Source organism: Onychostruthus taczanowskii, unplaced genomic scaffold (genome assembly GCF_017590055.1).
Source record: "Onychostruthus taczanowskii isolate IOZ18803 unplaced genomic scaffold, ASM1759005v1 scaffold196, whole genome shotgun sequence".
Classification (NCBI taxonomy): domain Eukaryota; kingdom Metazoa; phylum Chordata; class Aves; order Passeriformes; family Passeridae; genus Onychostruthus; species Onychostruthus taczanowskii.
Genome location: NW_024499195.1, coordinates 232,980 through 249,271, shown reverse-complemented (window position 1 = coordinate 249,271; position 16,292 = coordinate 232,980). Strand labels below are relative to the sequence as shown.

General features: G+C 45.2%; 1 protein-coding gene across 3 annotated transcripts in view; it reads right to left on the bottom strand.

Annotated features, from left to right (window-relative positions):
• Positions 1-9,283: 9,283 nt before the first annotated feature.
• Positions 9,284-16,292, bottom strand: part of PALM2AKAP2 (PALM2 and AKAP2 fusion) — a 220,199-nt gene continuing 213,190 nt past the window's right edge. For all 3 annotated transcript variants that reach the window (XM_041402284.1, XM_041402285.1, XM_041402286.1), the window contains one exon: positions 9,284-12,849. In XM_041402284.1, the coding sequence (XP_041258218.1) occupies positions 12,757-12,849 (93 nt within the window). In that variant the 3' untranslated portion in view covers positions 9,284-12,756. The remainder of the gene's footprint in view (positions 12,850-16,292) is intronic.

The window sequence follows — 16,292 nt, the reverse complement described above, 5'->3', positions numbered from 1 at the left end:
TCCTCTGCTGTTTCTTTTTTCTTCAAACCATTTATGGAAATTCCATCACTTTTTCTTTCTGAACAGGGTTGTCATAGGAATTTCAGTATGCTGGGGGACATGGGCTACACAAGTACCAGCATTGTGGAACTTGATATTCAGCATTCCTTGTCTGAAGAGGTCCTTTTAACATCCAGGACTGCAGTCCAATGTGGGCAAGTAAGCCCTCTTCATCTCTCTCCCCTAAGCCTGCCAATAGGACCTGTGATTTACAGTTCCTGCATGGCAAGGCATTCTGCCTCTAAGGTGGTAAATCAGCTCTAACTCCTCCTCTTCCTGCTTGGCATGTGCACATCATCCTGTCCACAGTGGTAGAGTAGGGAAACATGACTAGGAATGTAAAGTGTTTGGGTCTGATCCTGGATGAAGCTGCAGCCCCATTACAGCCCCAGAGGGAAGGAGAAAACACTGGGGAGAAGCAGCTATTTTAGTGATGGCTGGTTTTTCTTTGGAAAATACTTCATAAATGACCAAAGCATTCTGTGGTTTGGGAGATTGGCTTCCTCAGTGGCTGCCATCTAATTATATATAGTCTTTGTCCTTACAAGGTGGGTGGCTCTGCTCACAGGGATGGGGGAGGTGGAGGGAGAATGGGAGCTATGTGGAGAGCCAGGGCACAGGGATGCGGCATTCTAGTCCAAGGCAGTTGTTTTGCTGGATCCAGAGCCACTGATGGTGGAAGCTAATGCCCGAAAAGAAAACAGCTAGCAGTCTTGTTTTGTGGCTCTGAGAAACAGTGTCAAGGCTGTTTGGACACTCAGGGGGCTGGTGTCAGTGTCTGTGGCACAACAGCTGGTAAGTGCAGCGTTGCTGTAATAGAATCGAGGACCATGCCCTTACAGGTGCACCTGGAGGTGCCTCAGTCACTGAGACCTCTGGGCCAGCAGTCTGGCGTTTGGGAGCCGCAGCACCATCAGACATGCTGGGATCATCTATGGAGACATCTGCTCTCCTCTGCTTCTCCTGGAAGGAAACGGAAGCACAGGCCACAGGCAGTGGGAGCACCAGGCACCTTTTCCCCATGCCTTGAGGCCGCACCCACTGCTCCATGTGAGCAAAGTCCAGGGTGGTGTGCAGGCTGCAGAACCCCGGAGGAGGGATTTGCTCCATGGAGAGACCTCATGGGGTACACTGACATGAAGCATGGAGGGGAGGGGTGACGCCCCACAAGGGTAGGAAGGTCTGCCAGCCCCTTTTGGAAAAGGCTGGCACTCTCCACTGCTTCCCCACCACTTTCAGAACAACACAGGAGAGCAGCAAGGAGCTGCGGCTGGCAGCGCTGTCCAGTTTTCCTTCAGGATGGTCACTGGCTGACCAAGCAGCACCAGACACCTATGTTCCCTTGCTTTCACCACCAGTCATCATGGTTTTCTCTATTCTTCTCCATTCAGAATTTTCTGCTTACCTTGTTGGAGTCTCCTGGGGACCTATCCCCTGTTGAAAATCAATCCTTTCACAGATGCCTTTTGCTGAGTCGGCTTTTTTCCCTTTAGCTTGAGAAATTTGGGCAATTAATAGTCCTGACAGCTAATTGTATGCCTTAACATTAATCCTCTCTATGGAAGCAGGAAAAAAATGCTTCTTGCAGTACCTGGTGTCTGCCTGATCAGCTGGACCACAGAACAAATTCTGCTGTCGCTCTTAGATAAGGCCCAGATAATCCTTGCCCTTCAAAAAATGAATTTTTTTGTGTGTGTGCACATCCTCCTTTTCATTTATATTCATGCCTCTTTTTAAATTGTTGCCAAGGTGTGTTTGGAACAGAAGCACTGCAAATTTTAAGAGTGTGCAGGCAGTAATGTCCTTGAAAAGTGGTATGAAATAAACTGTCCTAGAACTTCAGCTTAAGCAATCCAATCTTTCATAATAGTGGATAGTCTGAAAAAATGAAATAGCTATAGCAAAACCATAATTATTTAAAAATTTCATTGCTGAATGAACTACAGTCATTAACGTATAAAAACTTGGTTCAAACCCACAGACTTTTTCCCCTTCCTAAGTGCTCTCCAAAGCAATTATTTTGAAATAATTTTGCAGGTCTACTTCATATTTTGTTATCTGTTTAGGTCTGGAAAACTTTTTGGCAATAGTAAATCCCCTATCCTTAGAAGTGAGGGGAAGAAAGGTGAAGAGAAGACCAAAGGAAAGAGGAGTGCTGATTTTTCTGGTCTGAAAGGACCTTTGCTAAATAACTCAGTCCTAGCCAGGTACAATTAGAGGGAATGTGTATCTCTCCATAAGCCTGAAACTCTACAAGAAGAGTAGCTGGCAGAGGACATCAGGACAGTGGAGAAAAAAGGGATGAATCCATATTCCTGGCTGAGAGGTGAAGACCATCAAAAGCATCATAAATGCAGGAAGATACAGGATTTCTGCTTTGTGCAAGGCATAGTGCTTTTGCTGGAGAGGAGGGAAGGTATATATTTCTCTAAATCTTCTGGAGACGCCCTTGCCTAGTAATTCATTCATTTTCACCTGACAGGTCTCAAGCCAGCTCCTTGCCTGGCTAAATTTCTGTTTTTCAGGCAGGTAAAGTTAACACTGAAGCCATCACTTGCAGTAAGCCCTCAGTGATACCCCAGACATTCTGAGCAGGCAGATGGTAACTCACTCCTCACAACCCCTCTCTGTTTGCTGGGCTGGGTCCTCAGTACAGGAATTGGCTGTGGTTTTAGTAACTTAGATTTTTAAATTTTTGTGCTGTTTTATGCAGAACACCCTGTCAAACATATTCAGTCATTTGTTAAAAAGAAAAAGCAAAAAGAAATGGCATACACAACCGAAAAGCTGCAGATGCTGTGGCACAGTCCAGTGACCTTTCTAAGACTTAGCACCCATTTTCCATAGAGCAGACAGCAGCTCTTCATGTTCTTCACGTGGGGTGTGTTTACTCAACCTCAGCAGCTCAGAAATGAAAAAACACAGGAAACTTGATAACAAGCTCTCCTTGATTACAAAGCCCCATCTGATCCTCTGTGGGTCACTGACACAGGCCCTTCAGCACAGGTGGTGGTGGTGAATGCAGAGCCCACACACAGCTGGTTTTGGGCTACAAGGTTGCATGGCAGTGCCTGTCACTGTCTTCACTGCAAACAGACTCCAATGCCAGCTGAGGATTTCCGGACAACCTGTGCAACAAGGCACAGCAAATAATAGGGATAACCCTGTTTATAACATGTGCCATAGCCACACCTGGCTGATTATCCAGTTTGTTTTGAACTGGCAGGGTGTAGAGGTCCCTGAGACAGAAGGGAAAGACACTGGCATCCTGCATGAGGGTTGCTGGGAGGCTATGGGGGAGATGTCCCTTCTCATTTTGCCTCAGGGCACCAGTAAAAAATGGCACCAGTGGTGTAATCTTCAGACAAGAGAGCAGAATTGTGCGTGGGTGGGCAAACTGCTGTCCTGGTGCTGGAGAAGCCTTACCTGGAAAACAGCAAGGGCTTTTGAGGCCCTGCAACCCATGCAGAGGTGTCACCTCCACCCGAAGCACAGGGAAGATGTGTCTGGATTTCCCCAGCCCCACAACTCTGCATCAAAGTGCTCCAGGAGATAGCCCCAGACTCTGGAGAAAGATCATGTAAACAGTGCACACTGCTTTGGAGGATGTTAGCTAGCACCCTCCCAGGCTGCTAGTGAATCAACAGCCTTAGTAGATTTTGTGTATTCTTAGGGCTCCAGTACCTGTATGAAAAGATATTGAAAATATATTGATATTCTCCTTTCTTTGCAGGATCCTGTTGTATCTCCAGGAAATTTTGGAGTTGAAGAGGGGTACTGGGTAAAGGGCACTAGGGAAGCAAGAAAGTCCAGGGAGCTTTCCAGCAATATTGCTGCTGCTAACTTTTTACAGGCTGCATTTTTTCAGTGTCTAACAAGCACAGCTAAATATAAATATACATATATACATAAATGTAAATTTTTAACTGTGTGGCAAGACAGCAGTTGTTACTGGTGTTTGCTATTTCCTCAGTGCTTCATTCCAGCACGGTGGAGTATTCAAGGCTTCCCTGAACTACAACTTTTCTTTTATGCCCATTGTGTAGACGCTGAAATGGCCATACTAGTCGAGAGCAGCATTGCTTTTTCCCACTACAACCTCTGCATTTCCGGGCAACGGTTTCAAAGCTCCTGATTAACTGCATGTAGGCAATAGGGAGACATCTCCCAGCTATTTTACCTATTTCGGCATGGCTTTGTACCTTGGTCACCAGCCCAGCCTAGAACCAGTGATGCTCTTGAAAGGAGCACTGCCAGCTATACTCACCTCCTGAAAGACTGCTAACACCAGTCATTTTAGGACCTGAGACACTCCTGTTTGCTGAAGAGCCACAGGACACAGCTGAGGGTCACGCCATGAGCCCTCCAGAGGACTGTACTGCTCTTGCTCTGCTGTAGATGAGGTTGCTTTGCTGCCACAGGGCCAGGACCTTGTGTGGGGGATGTGGGATCACGCCTCTCACTGCCACACGTGATGTACTTCCACACCGCCACTTTCCAAGGGTAAATAGCTGTCACCTTCAGGATTTTATGTTGGACTTCACCTCCAAGATGCCAGTGGGAACTATTAGCAGCTAGCAAGTCATGTCTGGCAATGAACTTTAAGGCACTGTCTGCAAGGACTCATAACCAGGGCAACCTAGGGCCTGGAGGATAAACTGAGCTCCTGATATTTTGAAACCACACTGATTTAATATTTCTATACAGGAAGGGAACAAGAGATTAAACAGGATTGGAAAAATAGAGCCCACTAGGGTACTGAAATGTTGTTTTGATCCTTTAGTTCTTGAGCATCTTTACAATGAATTCCTCAGAAACACCCAGCAAAGCTTAGACTATATTGACATATCTTTTAATTTATTAACTCTGAGTCCTCACGTGAATAAATTATGAGGCTCATGAACAATGATATCATTCAGCTATTTCCTGATTCCCTTCTGCTGAAGACTGACCCAGCAAATAGTGGCTAAGAAGGACAGCTGAGCTGAATCTTGGCCACCACAGTTCAGACCTGGCAGCAGGTGAAACTTATGTTTAACTGACAAGAGGTTTTTTGTGGTTTCCAGGAAGCTTGAATAAATATGCTTTTTGAGGTATACTTTCCACCCCTGCTGAAACTTTGCCTGATCATGCTTTCAGCTGGCTTCTGAAATGGCTTCCTCCATGAAAAATTCCTATCAGAAAGATTTCCCCCTATTTATCTTTCTGTTTTCCACTGTTTATACCACTCTGGCCTGCAGTACTAATCCTCACTTTCATTATACAGCAAGTCCCACAACTTGAAATTACCTTTTTCTTTGAAAAAGTTATGTGGTATACACCACATACAAGCTTCTACCTTCTATTCAGCAGTTGTTTTCCTCAAACACAGCATTAAAGAAAAGCAGAAATGCCCTTTTGGCATGAGCAGTACAACAAAGTGAAGAGTTTTGTTTCACGTGGCTCTCCCCCAACACCCTTTCCAGACAGTCCCACTAACATATCCTCATAATTTTATAGTACAGTGGCACAAGCTCAGTCCATGAGCTTCCAGCTGAGTTTAGTGCTGTGTGGCCCTCAGAGAGCAAGGTCCTTAGAGGTATATAGCTATCCAAGTGCTGTGGTACATTTGGAATTAGTCCATTTCAGGTTTATCTCATGGTTCTCAGTTTATCCATCTTCCATGGGATGTACAATGGGATGATTTGCCAAAGAAGTGTAAGTGTAAGTGTAAGTGTAAGTGTAAGAAGTCCCGAGGAGAGGAGACCAGCCTGGGAGGGAGTCTGTCTGGAAGCTGATGGGGCCTCGCAGTGGTGGTCACTCAGGAGGCTCAGTGTAGGCAAGGTGAGATACGTCTGTGCCCACAGAAACCACCTAGTCTTGGTGCCCAAAACCAGCCATATTTTGGGGGTCAACAGCAGCATGTGGAATCCGGAAGGGAACAGCAGAAGGCAAGGAGATGGCAGGGAGTGGAAAAGGGTAATACTGTGAAAATCTGGGTCCACCTTGGGCTGGTGCTGTACCCCAAAACCATGGTCTTAGAAGCAAACAAGCCTTCTCAGAGAGTGAGCAAGTGCCCTACTTTAGTGTCTTCCTTCTTTCACTCCAATTAAATAGGTCTGAATACTTTCTGCCACCTCCACACAATGTGGGGGTTACAAAGCTGTCCAGCAAGTCAACTCCCATTGCATATCTGGAAACTCCACCTTTCTCCATGGAGATAATGCTTTGCAAAGACCTCTTTCTCCCTTTCTAACAACTGCAATCATTTTGAGCACTGCAACATTGCTGCCAGCAACACTTTGGAAGCCTTATGTGAGTCCCATCAAAAGATGTTTCCTCAATGTCTTGTCATTATCTGTGTGTTTTTGGTAACATTTTCCTGGTTTAGTGTGGTTCAGTTGCAGCTTGAGGACTTGATGCTCACTTTCATATAAGAGAGTTTAGATTTCTCAGATACTACAAGAGGAAGAAGTAGTTGTGGGGTCATTTGTACATAAGCATCCTGACTCACTGTGGGCCACAGTAACACCCAGTGGGGATAGCATTGCCCTGGTGTGTCTGCTGCAGCTCAGTATGAAATCCTCCCCATTTGGTGGAGCAGTTTCCAGCCTCCTGCTCCTTCCCCTTGCTCTGCATCCACCTTCTCAGCCAGTAACAGTCCCCACAAGAGTTCAGTGAAGTAAGGCCCCTTGTCAAGTGTTCTGTGTGCTCAGCCATGGTCCTGCACCAAGCTGCCTGCCAAGGCAACACAGAGCCTGCAGTTGTTCCCAGCAGTGGCTTCCTGGCAGGGCTGGTGTGGCCCAGGAGCTCCTGTAGGAAGGGGCATGACCAGGGCACTGGGTATGCATGCTAAGCACAGCAGCTTTTTCTGGGAATCCCAGCTGTCTGCCCATGGGAGGCTTGTGAGATGTGCCATGGCTCTCTTCCTGCGTTAGTGGCAGGGGTGCTGCAGCAGTGAGCTCAGCCCTGAAGTGGCCTGGGCGCTGGGGCATCACTCACCATGTCCCTCCCATTGCTGGTTGCCCCGGGATCTGTCTTCCAGGGGCCGTCCTTGGAAATGAAGCTCTCACCACGTTCATGCAATCCCCCCTGCAGATGTCACTGCTGCCGCAGAAATCCCCACCACGCAATGCTCCCCATGCCGTTTGCAGTAACACTGAACGGGACAAGGCAGCTTTGCACATTTTTCTTCCTTCATCGATTTTTCTTGCTACTGCTCCCACACTCTAGATTGGAACAAGGCCTGAATCATTTCCAGCTCCTGGTGACATACCATTCCCAATTCACTGCAGAGCTGACACATGCCTGGAGTGGAGCAGAAGCTCTCACACTGTTTAGTGCCTGCTGCAAAAGCTCTCTTCCTAAAGACCCCATTGATAAAGCAGTAGGTGACGATAATCAGTGCTCAGCCAGAGACAGCAGCAGATCATGAGCTCTAGATGGCATTCTGGTTATTTTTCTGCTGCTGCTTGTTTGTTGTTCAGCATTTTGTTTGTTTTCCCCCTATGCTATTGCTGAAGTGACAGGATAGCCCTTGGATCTGTGTCTTGAGCCGTGTGAAACACCAGGACGCTTTCAGCCTTTAGCCTGGGAAGGAGTGGAGGGCTGGATGCAGACTGCTAGTAGTTTCCTGCATGGCCCCCCTCAGACAATTCAGCAGCTAGAACATAAGTGGAAGTCTTCAGTGCTAAAGTTCATGCTTGTACTTGTAGTTCTGTCCTTACCTACTCCTGTCCCTCACCCTGTTACATCTTGTGGCACTCTGACTTGCTTTCCTTACATTACAGATCCCTGTTTGTATGGGTTTTTAATCTCCTGTGCCCATTCACAACTGAAAACACTGTATTGAATGCTGTTCCTCCTTTTAAAGCAGTTCCATCAAACCTGGCTCTGTAGAGGAGATTCTTTGCCTCTCCATTTGCTTTCCCATTGTTCTGGGGCCTCTTAAAGCCACGTGAAACTAAATGGGTGCAATACCTTCAATTCTGTGTGGCTATGCCAGAAACTATTGATAAAATGCTCTTTTATAGTCCTTACCTACATTGTAAAAAACACTCTAAAGTTTGGTACATGCCATTTCAGCTATGCAGTGGGGTGACAAGGACTTCAAATGCCCTGTGTTATGAAACAGATAACAACAGCTGATAACAGCAGAACTAAATGAAAAATTCCTGACCTGCTGCCACCCACTGGTGTCATTGAGTTACTTTTACAATGTCTGAATGCTCCCTTGCAAAAGTCCAGTTTTCACTTTTAACTCAGTTAAAATCCAGAGAAGAAGCCTAGGAGTTCCTTTTCTCACTGTGTGCCACTAAGTCCAATACACCATCCTTCTTGGCACAGGGCAAGGCAAGGCAGAGGAAGACAGAAAGCCCCTCCTGTGTTGAGAAGACAGCAACACTTGTTTTTTCAAAGACAGAGGGATTGGAATTGGTGGGTAAATTTTCAAGCTTGTTCTCTAGCCCATTTCTTGACTTCCATTTACTAACTGGCAAGTAAATCCACAACTGATTTTCTCCGTAGGTACTTCTGATTCTATCTGCACAAGGAGAAGAGGGCTGATGTTTTGGAGTGCATGAACTAGAGGCAGCACTCATCCCTAGGCAACTCCCACCAAAATCACCAGTGTCCTCTGCTGCGTCCCACAGAGGGCTGTAATTAAATACCTGACGGTTCCCGGCACAGGGAGGGGCAGCAGCTGGCATGAACCTGGCTAGATCCCAACAAGTCCCTGTGGCCCTTCTGAGGTGCACCCGGTGCTCCGGCACCTCCCAGCTCTTGCAGGGAAAAGCTGGCAGCAGCTTCCTGGCAGGGGTAAGGGACATTGGGATCTCCCCTCGTCTGGCTGGCCATGAAGGGGGTGTGAGGGCCAATGGACAAGCAGCTGGTTGCTGCAGCCAGGCGTGTGATAAATGGACAGCTGGCTGAAGGGTGTGCTCTGCCATGCAGGACACTGGGGTTCCTGCACGGGTGAAGGAAGCAAGGAAAGAAAGGTCACGACATTCATCATATTTGGCCTCTGCAAACCTCCACAAGCATGACAGTGGAAAAGAAATATGCAGGGTGCTTTTGTTCCTTCAGCTGACACCACCAAGTGGGGAGAGATCTCTCCCACCTCTAGACAAAGAGAGAGACACCAAGTCAAGAACCACGGGAAGAGACTGACTGACTACCACAGAAGTGGGACACAGGCCACTCTCTTCCAGCTACATGCAGCTTTTCAGGGGCACGTCTTCCGGTAATAACATGAAGAAACAGGCAGTTTTATAGAAACACAACACAGGTTTCTATTTTAATGAGAAAATAATTATATACTTGCATTGTAGGCCTCACAGTCACTATAAAACAGAAGCGGGATAACATTTAAGTGGTTAACATACAGAAAGCCAGGTATTGTTGAAACTGGTTGATAAGTCATGACAAAGATGCTGCCTTTTGGTTGCCAAACATGTCAATACTACTCTATTTTCCCTCCAAAATGTCAGTACAGAGCAAGATGAAGCCCAAATCAGCAGCTTTAAAAACAAGTTGTTCAGAAAACCTGCACTGTAACCTCAAACCGATTATAATCACAAATGCTAATGCTTAACTACTTTTCAATACACAGTTTCATTAAAACCAGTCTTTGCCACAGGAAAGGATCTGAGCATTTCTTTTGTGGAGACAAAGTTAACTCTGCAATAGTGCTCTTTTGTTGCATTTGATATAGTCATATATAGATAGATATGTATTACTGCCGTATACTTATAAACACCTAAGCTTGGTAGCATGCAAATGAAATAACAGAGGCAAGTAAACTGCATCTCACTCTTGTTACCACAGCACTAAATGTGCTGCTGACTATAAGTGTCCATAATTTCTGGAAGAGAAAAACTGCTGGGTGAAAACTCTGCCTGTCCTGGACTGAAATAATTTTGTTGCAGGGGATAAAAGCAAATGTTTCTATCACAGAGAACAAAGCATGAAAAGAGGTCTTATGATGGGTGATTATTGTCACTGGCTTCCAATGAGAAAGCTGGAGGGAAAAGCAGGCATACAGACTAAAGAAAATAAAGATGCAAGTTGCTGGGAAGGTAGTCCAGGGCTGACCCAGCTTTCAGGAGCAAATACTGGGGTAATAAAAATAAAGGGATAATAAAAATCTGATGAGTGCCATTTAATGCAAGACCACCACACCACAGAGGCCATCTCCTGTTCTGAGAAAACTCCTTTTTCTCTTTTAAGCTCCTCCCAAAGGCCAGGAATCTTCTTGACACAGGTGTGTGGAGCTCACATCTGCAGCTATGTGAAATATGGTCTCACCAGTGCTGCACTGGTGCTGGTGCTTTTCCTACAGCTGTATGGTAACAACCCGCCTTGAGACAGGAATTACCCTTGATTCACCCTTGATTGCCATGCCATGAAAAACAGGTCCACTTCATTAGATACATAACTCCTTCACAGTCATGGAACCTCCCCATGGTGCCTCTCCTTGAGATAAGCTCGCTGCCCTCATCACAGTGAACTCTCGGTTCAGCAGGTTTTCTTCAGTTCAGTAGCATTTACAGAGGAAACAGAAAGAACTGAGTCAATGGTAGATATAGATGTATTTACTACAGTTCCCTGAAAGTAAGCCTGAAAATTATAAGTGTCCATGGACAGAAATCACAAGCTGGAGGAACTGAAGGGTGGTGGTGGTGGTGAATAATTTGGTTGCAAGCTCTGTGTTTGTTTAAAAAAAAGCACCAGAAGTATGTTCACAGTATCGATACTCATTATAAATGAGCTCACTGTTTCAGGATAAAACAGCACAGCAGGTCATGAAACCAAGGAATGGCTTAGGGAGGACACAGTATTCTGGCTGATGACCTTTTAGAAGATATTGAAATAATAATTGATTATAAAAAAGAAAGAATATTTTTTAGAGAAAAAAGGTTTGGTGTCTTTTTTCCCCATCACATTCCAAATTTTTTTTTGCTTCTAGTCCAGAAATTATGGTTCCCAGTTATAAAATATTCCTATGGTATTGCTTGGTGATAAGAAGGAGTAAACCCAAAGCCTCTATACTACATACAAATACAAAGCACAAGAATAAATACCACATTTCTTTTCCTAATCGTCAGCTTACAAAACTGGTCAATACTTTGCAATTGTGACTCATGCAAATACCATGTTGGGTCAAATTTTAATATCACAAATACTGCATTAACTCAGTGCCTTATTTTTATATCCCCTTTCGGAAAAAAAAAAAAAAATAGCACTCACCCCTATAGCTGGTAAACAGCTGTGGAGAAAATAATCAGTACACGCACTGCCATACACTTTGTGGTATGCCAACCCCATGCACTCCCCCACACACTCCCCAAACACTCCCACACACGCACACACAAACACATCCACACTAATCCTTCACTGCTGATCCCAAGCCTAAGCAATAACTAAAGGCTCTATGGTTTGCTTGTAGCACTGAAAACACTGGCTGAACAGCTAAAATAATATTTTCTTCCCTCGTCTGCTCTTCCTTGCTCATTCCTTCTAATTCATTATGCCCTTCAGCTTTTTTGTTGCCTGGAAACGTGAAGACTTCCACAAAGCACTCTACTTCAAAGGCTTCTTAAGTTGTATAAATATAGTTGAAGACATAACTCTCTTCTTTATTTCATACCTCTTTCTAGGCCAGAGTCTGGCTTAGTTCATTTATTGCCTCATTTAAAAATTAAATGTCCTTTATTTGTATCCCTTTCCCACTGCCTTTCTACTTCAAATTATCCATCTTCAAAGATTTTACACATATGCTATCCTTTCCCACCCCACCATCAAAAAATAGTTGTCATCCGCTAAATACAGATTTCTACTTAGAAACTTTGTTGCGTAAATATGCTCTGAGAACCTGGAGTTCAGGTGATATTGCAAGCATATAGGATCCTAAAGCTAAGGTAATCCATTTGGCTTAGCTCTCATCCCCATCTATTCCACTCCTAAATTGTGATGGCTTGTGTTTGTAACACAAGGATTGTTTGACTGAGTTTGCTGGATTGTACTTTTGCAGTAACTGCCTCCCCGTTTGTTGGGTTTTTCTTGTTTTAAACAGATAAATTACTAGAAAGGGGAGCAGAATCCCACTCCCCCATCAAAAACAACCAACCCAATCCCAAACCCAACCCTTCAGTCTTCTCAAAGAAACAGAACAGAGGGCAGTATCTTTGTGTTTGTGGCTGGATAAGAGTATGCCGAATTAATGCTGACGGTCTTGTGCAGTGGCTGTGGGAGGCGAAGGAACTGCAGGAGGTTCTGACAGGAGCTGCTGGGTGGACTGTGGTCCTGGGGGCAAGCAGGGCTGGAATTTCAGTCAGCGAGAAATACAGGTGTGAGCCCTGGCCGCAGACTCCTCCACGAATGACTTCCTGACACATGCCTGCAGCCTCTCTGGTCCATGGGCACAATCATCTCCTGTGCCCACCCCCAGGGGCTCCCACCCCCTGCACCCTCTCCATTGCATTATTTCAGAGGGGAGATGGAGGGAAGAAGAAGGGGCTGTTTTCTAGGTGTGTTTTTTCCTGTAGTTTTAGGATTGCCAGGAGCTGGATCATTTCTGTGTCTATGTGCATCGAGTTTGTTGTGTATTTAATAAATATTGGACTAAAATGCTGCTGCTTTCATGGTGGGTTTTTGTGTTTGCTTTTTTTTTTTTCTTTCTTCCTTTCTCTTTTTTTTGGTTCCGGCATGCCTGGTTGCTGTCTTCACACTGCAGTGTGGTTACTCGTCCTCCTCTCGGTTGGCATAAATGCCAGCTTCCCAGCGCAACGCCAGAGCACTCTTCCTGCGGTTCACCCTGGTTGCCTCGAGGACCTGGTCAGGAGAGAAAAGGAAAGCACAGGATGTCACTCAGCTGGACCTGCCCTCAGGGTGTCCCGCACTCTGTGCACCCAGGCAGGCAGAGACCAGCCAGGCAGGCAGGGGCCAGCCCTCCCCACGGGGCTCCAGTGCCACACCCTGTGCAGAAAAGGAAGACATGCAATGGAAGCGCTTGCTGGTGTGGAAGTGGGGGGATTGCACACAGGAGCAAAGCCACACCACAGGAGGACAGAAGTGATAGGAGTTGTCTGGCAGCATCCACTTCTCTGCAAGGGAGCCCCAGCTGATCTCTACCAGCACAGCTGCACTTGCCCTGTCCAGGTCTTGGCCCTCTCCCCAGAGCCAAGTTTAGTTTAGTTTAGTTTAGTTTCAAACTAAAACTGCACACCTTCAGTATCAGAAGCAACCAGCAAACACCCTGCAGCTTTGTCCAGAGCTGCAGATGAGGCCCGGGAAGCCAGATGAGGCAGGACTAGGCAGCGCCTGCCCCAGCCCCTGCCTCGGCCCCTTCTCGTGGTCGTGGGGCTGCAGCCACGGCACACTGTGATCAAAGCTTTCCTGGAGTGAAAAATCACTCCACGCACACGGGAAAGCAGATTTACAAGAGGAAGGCCTACAAAGTCTGGTACAAGATGGGCCCGATACATTTATATGTATTTCATATACACACATCACACACACAGGTATATGCACACACTGTGGATCTGTTTGTACATATGCACACACATGAACAATTAAATAAAAATATAAGATACAGTTTTGACACGTGTTTTGAGAAAATCAAAAAGAAAACGAGACAACACCAAAAGGCATTATTGTGATGTGTCTGAGGTACTCCTCAGCAAACAATGCATGGCTGTGGGTGTTTTCCACAGAGCAAAATGAGATATAAAGGGGCCTGAAGCCTTCTTACAGAAGCACATGGCAATGTTATTTTCTGACCAACACTGAATAACAGCTCCATAATGAAACCACAGAGCTGGCAATTTCAATTGCCCTCAGTGTGCTTTAATCATGCCTCCCAAAGAAGCAAACTTTGGAAGCTTTTTACATCAGTTTAAAAAAAATCCCACAACAAATACATGACTTTTCACTGAAGCAATGCTGGCCATCCATCATCCCTAATGCTTCCTGCAAGCTGCTCTGCACATTCCCTGACTGCAGAAGAGTAGATCACCTTTTGAGATAGGATGATGGTATTTTATTCTTCTGTGAAGAAAGTCACATGCAGTGAGGACTTAAGCCTTGACTAGAACAAAAGTAAAAATAATTTAAGACTAAAGAAATTCTTCTTCCAGCTTGTGGCAAGCTGTGGTTGGAAGAGTACATACATACTAGGCTGCTGTACAAGCAGTATCAGAAAATCAGCTGTGAACTGCCAGCTGGAATTACAGGCCACCATAACTTTGCTTATGGGAATGAGAATGCATTACTGCATTTATACCAGTTGTAACCCCTGGATCTTCATTCAGGAGCTGAAGACAGGATGGAGTTTGCCAGCATTAGTATTTCTTTGCCCTCTTAGCTTCTTTTGACTATGACTCTGAACAAGCCAAAGAACTAAAGACAAAATCTGGCCAACAAAGACAAATTTTAACAAAAGCTCCATCTCATTCTCAGCACTGACCATGGCTACAAAGTTAGTCCAGTTCCACTAGCGGGACTGTGTTGTGAAATTTTGCCCAAAATCATGCCTCCTCTTTTTGCAGAACAACCACCAGAAGGAGGTACTAGGGCTGAGTGGTTTTCTGTTTTTCCTAGCAGGGGGGCAAATGTGGAAAAAGGGGGAGAGGGAAGGGAAGGGAAGGGAAGGGAAGGGAAGGGAAGGATCAGTAGGAAAAGATTGGTTTGAGACATTAACCTGTAAGCTGTGTACTGGAGTTACTCCCACTGCAGAATGCCTAAACCAAGAAAAGACACTCCCAACCGAACAATGGAGGAGCAAAACTGGGAGTGGGTATCAGTGCATCATTCAGCACAAATTTCAAACTAAAACTGCCACTATGTTTTTAAATAAGGTCTGTGGAATTCGGCCTGCAAAATATGCCAGCTGAAAATAAAATGGATTTTACATAGTTTAGAACAGCCTGAAATCAGCAGCTTCTTTGCTGGACATCACATTATTGTGAGGGTCTCTGGTGATGGACTGCGAAAGTCAGGACACTTGAACTTTGAAGATTCCTGCTTTGGATCAGTGAGCTTCTATTTGTCCTAAAAGATGGCAGTAGGATTTCCACCATTTATCCCCGGTCTGCACACCTGCCCCAAAATTTGTCAGCTTCTACAAATGCTGTTGGCTTTCCAAGCAAAACTGTATCCAGATTCATATCAGAGGTACCATGAGGGCATAGTGTGTGGACTTGTACCTTGCAGGAAAGCAAGTTGGTTCAGTATTAACACTAAATGGTACAGCATACAAACTGAAGATCCTTTTGAACAGTTATTCCAGAATTATTCTTCTAATTTATTGAAAAGAGTGTTTGACCTAAAACAACCCTTGTTTTTACAAGGCTGTGACAGTTTTAGACCCTCTAGAGGAAACAGTGGCATAATTATAGCGTGAAACTGGAATGACTGAGTGGGGAATTGGGACACCTCAATGGAGCATTGAAATCATGACCCAGGAAACTGCGTGCCTAAAAATAGCCAACTCTCTCAATTTTAAAATAAACTTCGCCAGTATCAGGGCTGACCCATAATGAGTGCAGCACCCCAGGCTCTCCACAGCAAGTCAAAAATGCTATCTCAATGCTGCACAAGCACCCTTCTTGAAAATGCCCTGGATCAGCTGAGTGGGCGCAGGCAGGGGCAGGCTTGGTGCTCAGGGCGTCTGTCCTAAGGCAGCCAGAGCCACCACTGCACGCAGCAGGAAGATCATGAAGCAGGTGCTTCACTTAAGCTTAGGCTCCTTCAGCCTGCGAGCTACGTCCCAGTGAAAAGGCCACATCAGGGAAAGAAGCAACGTTACATAAAATGTCTTATTTGGCAGAGGTGATTTGAATACCAACTGCAGTAGAAGAAGAATAACTTGGAGAGCAGAAGTAGGTGTGAGGGAAAGACAAAAGATATGTAGGGCTGTAAGAACTGCTCTTCACCTCTCTGCAGAAAATGTCTTTGTGGATCTTGTGGTTGCAGCTCAAGGTCTTGCTAAGAATTGCAGAAGGTTCTTTCCTTGAAGATTTGTTTTTTTTTGAGGGGAAAATAATGAAATTTTTTTGAGGGGAAAATAATGAAACATCTGCCACCTTTAGGTGGTATATGAATAATTTTTCTATCCATCCTAGAGACGGAGAGTTTCTATCATCCTACTGAGTTTCCCATCATCAGATTTAACAAATCCAGTACACAGCTTACAGCTTTAGTAAGTGCTGTCTTACTGACAACAACAGTAAGCAATATATATATATATATATATATATATATATATATATATATAT